The sequence below is a fragment of the Pleuronectes platessa genome, chromosome 13, assembly GCF_947347685.1.
Source record: "Pleuronectes platessa chromosome 13, fPlePla1.1, whole genome shotgun sequence".
In the NCBI taxonomy this organism is placed as follows: Eukaryota; Metazoa; Chordata; class Actinopteri; order Pleuronectiformes; family Pleuronectidae; genus Pleuronectes; species Pleuronectes platessa.
This window is the reverse complement of record NC_070638.1, coordinates 13,623,826-13,636,159: the sequence shown is the minus strand read 5'-3', so window position 1 is coordinate 13,636,159 and position 12,334 is coordinate 13,623,826. Positions and strand designations below refer to the sequence as shown.

The window sequence follows — 12,334 nt, the reverse complement described above, 5'->3', positions numbered from 1 at the left end:
GACACATTGTTGTTTTTCCTCAACATACCTGTGTCTGAAGTTTTTATTTTATTTTTCCTTAATTTACAAGTTGACATGGGTATCAACAGGCTTTAAAATGTAATGACCTTTAAAGAAAACAACCCTTCATCCTAAAATGAGAATCCATCTTCCTCTACCTTGAAAGTATATGGAAGGTAATAGGAGATACATATCACCCAATAAAGCACATTACTCCACCCAGTGTATCAATCCCCTTATGAAACCACATTTAAATTCACAAGATCCAGATTTTTATTTGGATCTTGACCAAATTGCTCACACATAAATATCAGTCCCATAAACAAATCAATGACCTCTTTGCTGAGGTAATAACTGACCCACAAACCAATAACAAAACAGCTGTATTTATTCAACAGTGTCACAGTGATACAGAGACAATAATGAATCTTGTAATGAGGTACAGTACACCAGGTTATGAGGTACATGAGTGTTGCATTTGTTGTTTTGTATTTTCTTACGGTACACACATTTTCCTTTACTGAATAAAATCAAACATGGCAAAACAATACTGACAATTTTTCTGTCAGAACAAATAACATGGCTTAAACCAGGGGTGGGGGACCTACGGCCTCCGAGCCCTATAAGCCCATCGGACAATTTATAAATATTTTTAAAAAAAGGGAACAATTTTTTTTTTTCTTTCAATAAAACAAAAATAATAGCAGAATATTGGGTCCTTCAGTCTGGCCCCTTCTGGTTGTATGCCAGTCAGGTCCCAGACATACCTCGAGACACAAATATTACAAATCATTGCTGACAAGCATCATGGCAACTCTCAAGAAATGCAGATGCTTTCCAGGAGAAATGGACAAAAAGAGAAGAAAATTGAAGTGAAAAGACAAACAGGTGTGTTTAGTATGTGGGGGCCATTCTCAATGTTTAACAATTCTGATCTCGAGGACCATCACAGCTGGAACCATGTTTAACTAGTAGAGTTGCAAGGACAAAAGCTCTTGGATAAAGTAAACACTCTTGAGCAGAGTTCACATGAAAGTGACATATAGACAGCTTTTGTGGGGCACAAGCTAATTGCTAAGTAAAGTATTCCAGTTTGCCAGTTTGTTGAAAAAAGCTTCTGCAAAACAGATTACTGATATGGCACAAGATATATATTAAAAAAAAAAAACACTTGACGCCAGCACAAGAAACGCACAGTTTTTTCTCTCTGGCCTGCGATGAAACAACAGACATAACAAACACATTTTTGTGCGTGGGATCGCTGCTGATTAGGACGTGAGGGAGGACTGGCTGTCTTAGCAAGCCATGCACAGCACTATGATAGGTGGGGATTAACTTTAATACAGTCTTGATTTTGCAACAAGGTCCCTAAACTTTAAAGGGACCTTTTTGTAAATGGAGTCTCAGCTATGGCGGAAGGGAATTCGTGGCATTGGTCAAAACATTAAATAATCTTAGTATCAATGAAAGTGATTTAGATGTATGCTACTGTCTCAATCATAAACACATCAATCATATTCCCTGCATCACACTGGTATTATGACAACATGAGGGCTGCACAGCTGCCAGTTCAAGAGCCTACTAATGCATCCTGAGACGTGCGATGGTTGAATCAAGGTAATATGCCAACACCGCCAGGGAGAAAGTAAAACACCTCATGGAGAAGAAGGGAAAACCTGTTGTGCAACTGAGTGATAGCAAGCTGCAGAGTGATCTGGCCTTCCCAGCAGACATTTCCAACAACCTCAAGCTCCAAAGTCCCCACCAGCCTCTTAGCTCCTTGCTTTCAAACGTGGGGCACTTACAGCTGTGGTAACTGCAACTAGAAAGGGGGGCAACACTGTGAACTTTCCTGCTATGCTAGGACATCTGAATACGCTGGAGAGTCTGCAAAACTCCTTCAGGCGTTTGATGATTGTTACAGGACATGAAAGGTAAACAAACATCACATTCGCTAAGCTGTTTAATGTGGAACCAGCTGATGTGCCTGACGACCTATAACATAAAATTATCAAAACTACAAAGCAACAATGAGCTCAGAGCCACCACAATTTCTGCGGGAATTTTATAAATTGTATGCGCGTCCTGAAGAAATACCTAATTCAGAGCAGACATGTAGTGACGATTGCGTCTCTGTTTGGGACAACATGTGGCTGAGAGCAGCGTTTTCAAAGCTGAAACTGGCAAAGACTCAAGACTAACCGTTGCAAACCTAAAAACCCGGCTGCGAGTTGCATGATCACTACCATCTGCCATCTGACGTCATCAGAGACGTTAGTGTGATATTTGCGTTCAATCATTTAGTATGCCTCTTGATGGATTTTCTCAAAATGAAATGGGCCCACCCCGGACTTAAACTTTGTAAACCATGTAAACAAAGGTTATCATGACAAATAACAGCACTTTGAATTGTAAAACCTTTATCAAATGAGCTCAATAGGATCATTCACAGCCACACGAGTGCTGCGTGCATGTAAACATACTGCAACCTACTAAACACTACCTACAGTGCCAGAGTTCAAATATAAGAGCAACATGTGCTTCTTGAACAGTTAAAAAGGAACACACTTGAGGTTCTGAACATGAACTGATACGTCTCTCACACAAACACACACACACACTTTTCATTCACATACATCAGGTTTGTGTTTTTAACTTTGAGCTTGAACAGCTGTTAACTGAGTGTAACACTGCATTGAGCACCATCCAAAACTGTCATACAGAGGTAAAAATTTAAACTCAAAGTACCCTTTCAGGGTTACATAGTCAAATATAAAAAAGAAGAAAAGAAACAGATTTTTGTGTATGTTAACAAGACTTGCAGAACTTCTGCTTAGGGTCTACTTCATGTAAACCTTTATAAAAAAAATCTTCATGGAGCCAATTTCGGGTAAATAAAACCAGTTTACCAGCAAACATCACGTCGGGCCTGTAGGAGAGATGAGAAAGAGACAGGTTACAGGTTTAGTACTTAAGCTTTTTAGAGTAAAAGATTAACAAAGTCTGTAAATGGATAGAGAAATACAAGATGATGGCAGCTACACACTGATCATTAGCGTACCTTGGCTATGATTCCTCCTTGTCCACCTGCTCAACCTTCTCTTCTAATTTTTCTTCTGCTGCTGCGGCTGCTGTGGTGTCCTCTATATGAGCCAACATGTCAGCCATGAGAGCCTCCTCGAGCCGCCTCCTCACACTCTGCACCATGTCCTCCTGCTTCCTGTAATAAATAAATAAGAATAAATAAATGAAAGCTAGCACCAAGGAATTACAAACCTATCATGGGAAATACTTGAGGAGCAAAAGGATTTTGTCACAACATCCTCATAAGAACTGCATGTATTGCCATTTCATGTTTTTATTCACTGTGCACAATATTTACTCGGTTGTTTTAAATCACATCCCAGCAAAACACAGAGGGGATAATTTAAGCCTTAAGTTTTGGTTTGAGTGACAGCAGGGACACTCACCACACTGACCAGAGTTAAAGCAGCAAGACAGGACAACAAGAGCACAGTGGATGTCTTCCACAGCCAGTCAGACAATGTACGTGATTATAGTCGAGTCAGTTATTACCAAGATATGTTCTGCAAAATCTATTTTATAGTGGTGGATCGCCGCTTCAGGTTTGGGGCAGACACACATTGGGCACACACTTGGTATCCAGAATTTATGAAGGGCGCATTTAAAACAGTGAACTATGGGGGTCACACTTGTCAAATACTTTTATTCTGAATATTTTAAGTATATTTAAAAAGCATATTTACTTACGAAAAAAGTTGAAATATATTTTTACCTTACAAAAATAATGAGGTACTATTGAGTACAATTTTATTTATGCATTTTCAACTTCAGTACATGTTTGCGTACTTCCTGCACCACTGGTACCAACTGATAAAAACATCTACTTAATATAGATCGATGATGGCACCGCTGTGCTTCACATGTGAACCTCTTACCTGATGTCATCATCAGTCACTACGAAGGCTTTACAAAGAGGCTGGGATGTGTTCAGCCACACTCCAGGATTTTTCTCCACCGCAGCAGTGAGCTGTCCGGTGACGGGGGCAGGGCTGGTGTGCAGCGCACTGGCGATGGAAGAAAGCAGTGTTTTATCTGAACATGCAGGCCCAACACCTAAGGACAGTAAAAAAAAAAGCAGAGGGACATGTTAAGCTTGTAGAAAAATCTTACTTTGAATTATACATGGCAGTCATGAGGCTGTTACTCTCACCCTGTAAACCTTTGGGAAGATCCATAGTTTTCACCAGTTCCTCCGCAATATCAAATGCATTTAAGCCGCTCAGCTTCCTCTCCCAGAACAGCTGAAGATTGAAGCAAACCAAGAAAAAAAAGGGCCTTGTTAAGTTTTTAACAGAATGTTCTCCAAATTGAAGTAATGCTTTTTGTGAAATGTATACAGATATCTGCTTCAGGGCAAATTCACCCTTCAAAACTAAAAAGAAAGTCCTGACAAATCACCAGGCTTTCAACTCTGAGGAAATGACTCAAATTACAATTAGCAGGTAAAGCTGATTCCTTTGACTCTCATGCAGTTTAACTTTTTACTGATAAAGAACTGAAACGTGCTCGCAGACTCACTTGCTTGGGTTGGTCCACAGCTTTCTGGGGATCTGTCTTCACTTTGTTGTTGGGGTGATTTGTTACCTTGGTCACCGGCTGCTTGAAGATGGAGGCTGTCTGTCGAACTGGTAGTGTTGTGTTTAAATCAGGTTTCAGCTGTAAGGAAAATGACAACATGAATCATTGAACCAATCTTTTATCATGATTAAATAAACCTTTTCAGAGAAATATTTAAATGACGTGGTACTGAATATCTCCTGTGGTAAAGTCTCATAACATCTTAACTATTGCTTAAGTGGGAAACTTAGGCAGAAGAATGTTGTTTGGTACAATGAAAGTGATCATACTTGGCATTAACATGTGTCGAGTGGATAGATTTTAAGTACAGGAGTATTGAGTATGCACTGGAATAGACAGGGTCTGTATTGTCTGGATTTCTCCTGTTTGTAATTTCCAGTATACAAGGTACGAGAAGTACATTCCTTCCTCAAACCTGTGGATCCATCAGGATTTTGGTCATTTCGTACAGTCCCAATTTCCAATTCTGTTCGGATCATGCCAGATGCAGGTTGATGCCAAGTGTGAACACATGAACTTATTCTTGGGGCCTCTTTCAAAAAGTACAATAAAAACCACTGTGATTAAATTATGTAAAACAATAACATGAAGAGGTCTAAGGGGAGGTTTATATATAAAGACATTGTACATTAATAGTTTAATTAATATTGTGTGAAACCCTCAATGACCGACTTTTTGAGGATTGTGCACATTTTGTCCACGACTTCAGATTCTTGCTTACAGGTGTGTGAATGTGTTTTGAACCATATTTGCTGCAGCAACTGGACCAAAAAACATAAGAGCAGGAGTTTCTCAGATTGGGATTCGTAAACCAGGGTTTATGGACTTGTAATGAGTAATTTGATGTGAAACTTTTGTGTTGCATCTGTGGCAGAGAACAGGAAATCTACATGTTTGCAACTCCTAAGGCATTTTTATCTGACTTCAATTATACACAAACCCCCACACACACACACACAGGCATGTGACTACATTCTACATCATCTCTCCAGAAGTACAAATTCCATTGTCACATGTGCTCAGTCTGTTTGCAACAAAAATAGCTTCATACCTTCATTTCTGTTGAAGGGTATATTTTCCCACCACTTCAAGCATTTCTGCTCCATAATACAAAACACAGTCTCACCCTGATTTGATGGTTGGTTTCGTAGTGATGCTTGTGCCTGCTGCGCTGCACTTTGGTCAGGAGAGACCTTCCAGCCCGGGAGTGGCTGGCATTCACATCTGGGTGTAGGTTTCCACTCAGACCACGGACTAACTGGGGCTTGTTGAGAATGCACTTAACGGGTATACTAGAATGAAAAACAGAAAAAACAGTATCACATGACTATTCGCAGCAAGAAAGTTCCTGGTTCGAATCCTTGTTTGGGTCTGTCTCTGTGAAGTTTGCATGTTCTCTCCACGTGTTTGTGGGATTTCTCCAGCCTCCTCCCCCCATCCAAAGACTTGTTGATCAGGGTTAAATTAGTTTGGAGAGTCTAAATAGATTGTAGGTGTGATCGTGAGAGTGAATGATTGTTTGTGTCTGTATATTTCGTGCAACCATCAAAGAACAAGTGGTGAAGATAATGGATGGATCATAACACTTCACAACCATACCATTATTCAATTAAATAACCAAACAATAACATTCAAATGTAACACTGAATTGTCTCACCAACCTATGTTGTTGCCATGTCCCCAATCCCACCCAGTCACAGCCCTGGGCCGCTCCTTCAGTGACAGAGCAATTAACATCAAGTGTCTAAAGGAGACGTATAGCAGGTCTTTCCTACCTGCACCTGTTAGGTTGTATAATCATCTGTGCTCCAAGTAGAGCACAGACCTCACACACCATTTCTGGGACTGAGCTAAAAATCTGGTTTAACTGGTTTTACTGGGCAACACTCATTCAGTATGTGCAATTCATTGGGTGACTTGCACATCGTCACACTGTAAATATTGTGTTGACGTCATGTATTTCAATTCCATCTTTATATTCCCATATTTACTTATTACCGATGCTTATTTTTTTGTGACTGTGCTCTGATGTGCTGAAACGCATCTCATATCCTTATTGTCGGTCCAATCAGGGATTATCTTATCTTTTATTGCCTGTTTGAGTTGGCAACGACTTATCAAAATCATAACAATAATGATAATAAACGAACGTTTAGATTAACCTTCTTCATAGCTGAGGCCACTTCTCAGTTCATTCTGATTGTGGAGACTTCTTCACGGGCTCAAGTTGGATTAAGTTTTCTAAGGTCAGCTCAGTGTGAACAGTCTTTGAAAGGGATCGGAAGGGGAAGGTTTTCCCTCCATTACAGATGCATTGACAAGGAGTCAGATGTCACAGAGCACATTAGTACAAAACCCACACAGTGTTTCAAAGCGGGGAATAAGTAGAAACACTTGAGTGGATGTTCTTCCGGCGAGTCCGATAAGACGATCTGAGGTGGATTCATTAGCTGGTGCGGCTTGCTAATTGACAAACAGACTCGCTGCCCATTCAAATTGTGAATTGTAGACGTTTCGGAGACTTGCGGGTAGATTGCATAACGCTGAGCTGCACGTGGGACAACTTATTCTTTGTCTCCGTGTTGTATCCTGGAGGTTTCTATCCGAGCTGCGGTGAGAGTGGCGGGGCCCGTCGCACCGCCAGTCAAGCGTGTGTAAACAATGAAACTTAGCTAGCTAATCAAGCTAGCAGCGCCGCTAACGTCAATAACGTCAGCGTAACCGGCGGCTAGCATATCAATTAGTGCAGTTTAAAGTTTCCCGGTGTGGTAAAACTACAAATCCCTGCAGCCAAAGTTGAGCTACATTGACTTGTAGTGTAAATAAATAAGACAGACGCGTTCATTAGCAGCTGAGTGTTTCCCCATTACAGGACGTGTGTATGTGTGTGTGCATGCGTCTATTTCCTGCACGCAAACTTTCACCGTAACATCTGCGCCTTTTTAAAAGTCCCACCTTTTCCTCTCCATGGTCCCGCTGCGTCCCGCTTTCCTCGCCTGTACCGGGGGCTCACGGCAGATCTGAAGCCAGCTCTGTGCTCCTCGTCCCGGTCATGAATTTTCTCACCGAGTTCCGTTTGTTATCGATCCTTCTGTCTGTCTCCGCGACCTGTGCCGCTGTGGATCACTCCGCCGGCCCCGTCACAGGAACGAGCGCCGCAAATCCATCCGCCACACCCCCGTAAAGGCTAGTCCGTATAGTACAATGATCTCACATACAGCAACAGGATCTTCTTCTGGTGTAATGTGGAAGTGTACGCGCTTCCAGGTGCATTACCGCCCCCTGCAGGATAAAGTATAATTGACACAATATACTGGAATTTATGGTTTATTCTCATTTTGAATGAATTTTTTTTTTTAAACAAACCTTGATCGCGCCAGTGCAAGAGACAATTTTTTTTTAAAATGCCCCCTCCCAATAGTTCCCCTCCTATAACCCACCATGGGGTCTTCCATGGACTGTTCAACCATAATTTAACAAGAGAGGTGAAACATGATTGTCCTCTACTCATGCACAAAGAAGATTATCTTATATTTTCTCTGCTGCATGCGACTCCAGAGTGGAGGGTTTCAATTTATTAATTTGGACAGTCGACAGCTCACATAACGTTATGTCATGAAATGAGGTCAGTTTCCTGATGCTGAGATCACGTGGGTCTTACAGTAGCAACTTGATATGACTCAGATATGACTTCTACATAAAAGTAAGCAGTGGTGCAGTGACATCATTGGGGACCAAAGCTAAGCTCCACTATTGTGTTTGCATTGTGGAAACGATAAATGTAATTTGACATGAGATTGAGAGCAGGGAAACAATGAACTTCATTATCAGTTAACCCATTGTAAGTGGAATAAATATGCACAAATGTAATACAGGATAAATCTCACATATTTTACTTATTCTCATCAAAACAATTACAGCATGACATAAAGAAAATATTTTTATTTTGTGAATCAGGTTTGATCCACGGCTCACACAGAAATGATGATTACAAATAAATACCTAAACCCAAACTGATCAGGAAAAGAAAAAACTAAGAGTCCATTTATCACCCCTCTTTACATTTTCCTTCCATTCATGTTTTGGGAGAGGAAAAGTTGAAATGCCAAATCGTGGTGCATTTCAGCTGGATGTTGGTGGTGAATAGGTCGATGTTGACTGAGCTGCAGGGTGAAGATGACCGGCTTCCAGTGGCCTGGCATGTAGGTGGACAACAGCGCAAGGTACCGGCTGCAGCAGGTTCTTTTCATTATTTAAATCTTTGAGTTAAATGTAGAACTGACCTAGAAGCAGAAAAAAAGAATAAGGACCAGGCCAATCCAACATCAAGGCTAGGAAGAAAGTTTGAGTGATTTCGTTAAAATTGGGGTGTAAGGATAGACATGATTTGTACAGACACTTTTCCGAAAACGCCACAGAGAAAGTTAACCAAAGCCCGACAGGCTCTTTATATTGTATCCGAACTGGTTTCCCTGATTACAGGCACAGGCAGCAGAAAGCCATTGGAGGAACCAGCCAACCTTACGAAACCCAAATATCATTTCAAACACTTTCTCAAGTCATTTTTCGAACATACCAGACTAAGTCGGGTATCCACACGATAATAATAAACTCAATTAGTGTTTTGAAAGCTGCAGATGAACGGCCCTACTCAGTTACGAGAACATAGGTTTTAAAGACATGCTCAAATAATTGAGCCCCCAAATATATTTTTTTTTTATCTCCTTTTGCAGATCTACTTTATTAGTAAGTTGCAGAATTGTTAAAGACATTAAGAATTGCAGTTGTTTAAGGTTTTGTAGCAGTTTAAAGATTTGAAGGTGACACCAAAGGTTCAACACTAAATATGTCCAGTGGTCAAAGGTGTTTTAGACATTTCTTTCATAATAGAAGCTGCTACAAACATACAAACATACACTGTCCTGGATTCTGGCCTACTGACTGGCCTAAATGCCTGGTTTCTTGACTCTGAGTTTAACTCAATTCTCGAGTCCCAGCTGAAGACATGTAACCCTCAAGTATCTAACCATGGATTGTTTTCCAAAATGATGGATCGTGAGGTGGAACCATTCACAGCAGGTCTCTATGGGGAAGTACAGACCTGAATAAAGGCCAAAGGCCCCTGGAAGGACATGTCCTTTATTTCAATCAAATAAACTCAAAGATTAGATGTTGGACATTAGAAAGATAAACAAAACAGCAGATTTCCCACATCTTTTTATAAAATAAATGTTATAGGTACTCTTTTTATTGTATCAAGTATGAATACAAGGAACATGCAGCCCTACAATCCCAACTATGCTCGCTGACATAAATAAATATGTCACAATGCCACAATATGTGATATGTCCTTCAGAGTTTCTGGAAAGTATTTCTGTCAGATGGAGGCATGTAGTCATTTCATGCAATGGCCAGTCAGGATTAAAATCAGAAATTGGGTTGAATTTCCATCCATCGCTGCCCGTGATCTCCATATGCAGGTCTGCCCCTGTTTATAAAATGTAAACAGCCCGTCTGAGAGGTACTACCCTCCTGTGCCATTTTTGCAGGAGAAAGATCTGTGCCCAACAAACTTGTATAGCTACACAAAAGACCTTGATGCTGCACGTAGATGGGTGTGGGCCTTATCAAAATCAAACACCCCATAAATGTTTTATACATTTGCTGAGTAATTATCTTTTACCATCCAGCTTTCCAGAAACAGATAGATTAAGAGCATTTTGAATTGATTAAATAATACAGCGTAAAAGAAATATGACTGAATAGTTTTAACATTCAAAAACTAATTTAGATGTACAACAACAGTAAGCAGTGCCAGAGTATTGTCTTCGGCTCTAAAAGTGAGTGCGGAAGTAGCAGTGAATCCATTTCCTAAAACAAATATGATACTATCTACACATGATGTTTTCCTTACTCAGCAGACCCACCTCATCCACTGACTCTTAACACCTGCAGTCATCATCTCTTACCTGGCTGCCATTACTCTTCCTTTTTGAATTTGCCGTTGATGATGGGAACATAATCCAAAAACAACCTCCAGTCTGTGAAGTGGACAAGAGCGACTCCTCCAACGCCGCCCCATAGAGCCAGAGTGGGGATCCTGTCAAGAGGGTCAAGATTTACCACACTGAGCATATTTAAAGTGAATGTAAAATGAAATCAACTGAAGTGATCGTAGAAGGTTCAATGCACAACTATGCTGTTGGTGAGATTCTAAGGAACCGGCACAATTAGTAATATTATTCAAGGTCAAGCTGAAGACAAGGACTGTTTGGTTCTGAGAGGAAAGATCCAGTTGATTTGTCAACAGGGAAGTTATTCTTTGCACAATGAACATCAAACATCAGGCAACAAAGATTTCTTTAATATAATCCAATAAGCAACATTAACTTAAATATTTCTTTGTTTATTGTCTTGAATACTAATAGGATTTCTTATTATAGCTTCACATACAAAGGTTGCTAGTTCCTTTCCACTTCAACTCAGCTGCCCTCAGACCAGTCAACATTTTGAGACACAGATTGACAATTTTTTCTGTCTTATCTTGAATGATAACAACAGCATCAACCTTTCGACTGAGACCAGTCAGCTAGTTCGAGTTAAAGTGGTCGTGTTGACACTTTTAACCTGAAGTTAGCTGCCAGGAAGCTAAAGTTAGCTCGTCCCTACTACAGCTGTGACCTCGGCTAAGCTAACAGCTAATGTTAGACAAGGACACGTTGAGCCTCTGACGGTCCTGAGTCTGTTCCTTCACTTCATCCAGAGCCCGATGTTAAAATGGAATCTTACCACGACTTGGCGATGGACACGTACTTCTGACCGATGACTTTAGTCAACATTTTGTCTGAGATGTTTCCTCCTGACGCCCGGTGCGCGGCTGGAAGAGCTCAAAGGAAGTAACGAGTTGGCTTTGGTGATAACTACTACGCATGTGTACAATGTACTTCCGGTTTTTACCAAAATAAAAGACCCATTTTCACAGTACAAGCTGGAGAAATCAGAATGGCGGCCCATAGTTATTTCTCTGGTCTCAGCTAAGGGATGGAGCCCTGAGTCAAAATAACTGCTATACACCCCAGTTTACATTATGTGCATACAAGGAGCATGTTGTTACAGATAAGAGTGTAAAATAAATTAAATAAATAAAGTGTTTGAGTTTCAGATGTAAACAGCGTGGTGGCCAAATCCAATACAATTCAAGTAAATAGAAATCAATTCTTTACATGTAAAGAAAAAAAAAGTAGAAAAGAACTAAAACGCCTCAGTTCTGCTCCTTTGGTGTGTGTTCTCGTGAGAACTGCTATGAGGAGGATAGCAGAGGATCTTTAGGTCTAATAAGACACTGTTTCAAGTCAAATTTAAATATTTTCCAGTTTTTTTTAAATGTTTGACTAATCGTACACTATTTACTTCAATTCTATTAGATTTAGCTGCAATGCTGTTTACCCCAGAAAGTGTTTTGTGAACTCAAACACTTCAACCATCCTTCCATCAGAATAGTGGTGAGTAGATGAGTGAATTAAAATTATTTGGTGAACTATCCCTTTAACTCAAATTAACATTTGTGTATTTACCAACAGCAAACCTCAAACCAGTAAGTACTCCCGCACTGGATTAACCTATTTGCTTCTATGGCTCTGTACAAAATATAATGAAGCTGCAATGTGCATAA

At 40.3% G+C, this 12,334-nt stretch overlaps 2 protein-coding genes across 3 annotated transcripts; both read right to left on the bottom strand.

Annotated features, from left to right (window-relative positions):
- Positions 1 to 370: 370 nt before the first annotated feature.
- mbd3a (methyl-CpG binding domain protein 3a) lies at positions 371 to 7,810 on the bottom strand. The gene is made up of 7 exons (XM_053438114.1): positions 7,618 to 7,810; positions 5,789 to 5,954; positions 4,603 to 4,740; positions 4,235 to 4,325; positions 3,960 to 4,137; positions 3,062 to 3,220; positions 371 to 2,929 (listed from the first exon to the last, which is right to left on the bottom strand). Exons 1-6 carry the CDS (start codon positions 7,629 to 7,631, stop codon positions 3,067 to 3,069), a joined length of 741 nt encoding a protein of 246 aa, XP_053294089.1. The 5' UTR covers positions 7,632 to 7,810; the 3' UTR covers positions 371 to 2,929; positions 3,062 to 3,066.
- Positions 7,811 to 8,539: 729 nt separating this feature from the next.
- LOC128454655 (cytochrome b-c1 complex subunit 10) lies at positions 8,540 to 12,333 on the bottom strand. Of its 2 annotated transcripts, none has more exons than XM_053438112.1 (3): positions 11,452 to 11,516; positions 10,632 to 10,762; positions 8,540 to 8,945 (listed from the first exon to the last, which is right to left on the bottom strand). In XM_053438112.1, exons 1-2 carry the CDS (start codon positions 11,499 to 11,501, stop codon positions 10,642 to 10,644), a joined length of 171 nt encoding a protein of 56 aa, XP_053294087.1. In that variant the 5' UTR covers positions 11,502 to 11,516; the 3' UTR covers positions 8,540 to 8,945; positions 10,632 to 10,641. The 2 variants fall into 2 exon arrangements, with proteins under 2 accessions (XP_053294087.1, XP_053294088.1); XM_053438113.1 differs by lacking the exon at positions 8,540 to 8,945 and adding an exon at positions 9,788 to 10,150 and having other exon boundaries at positions 11,452 to 12,333.
- Between the last annotated feature and the right edge of the window lies 1 nt (position 12,334).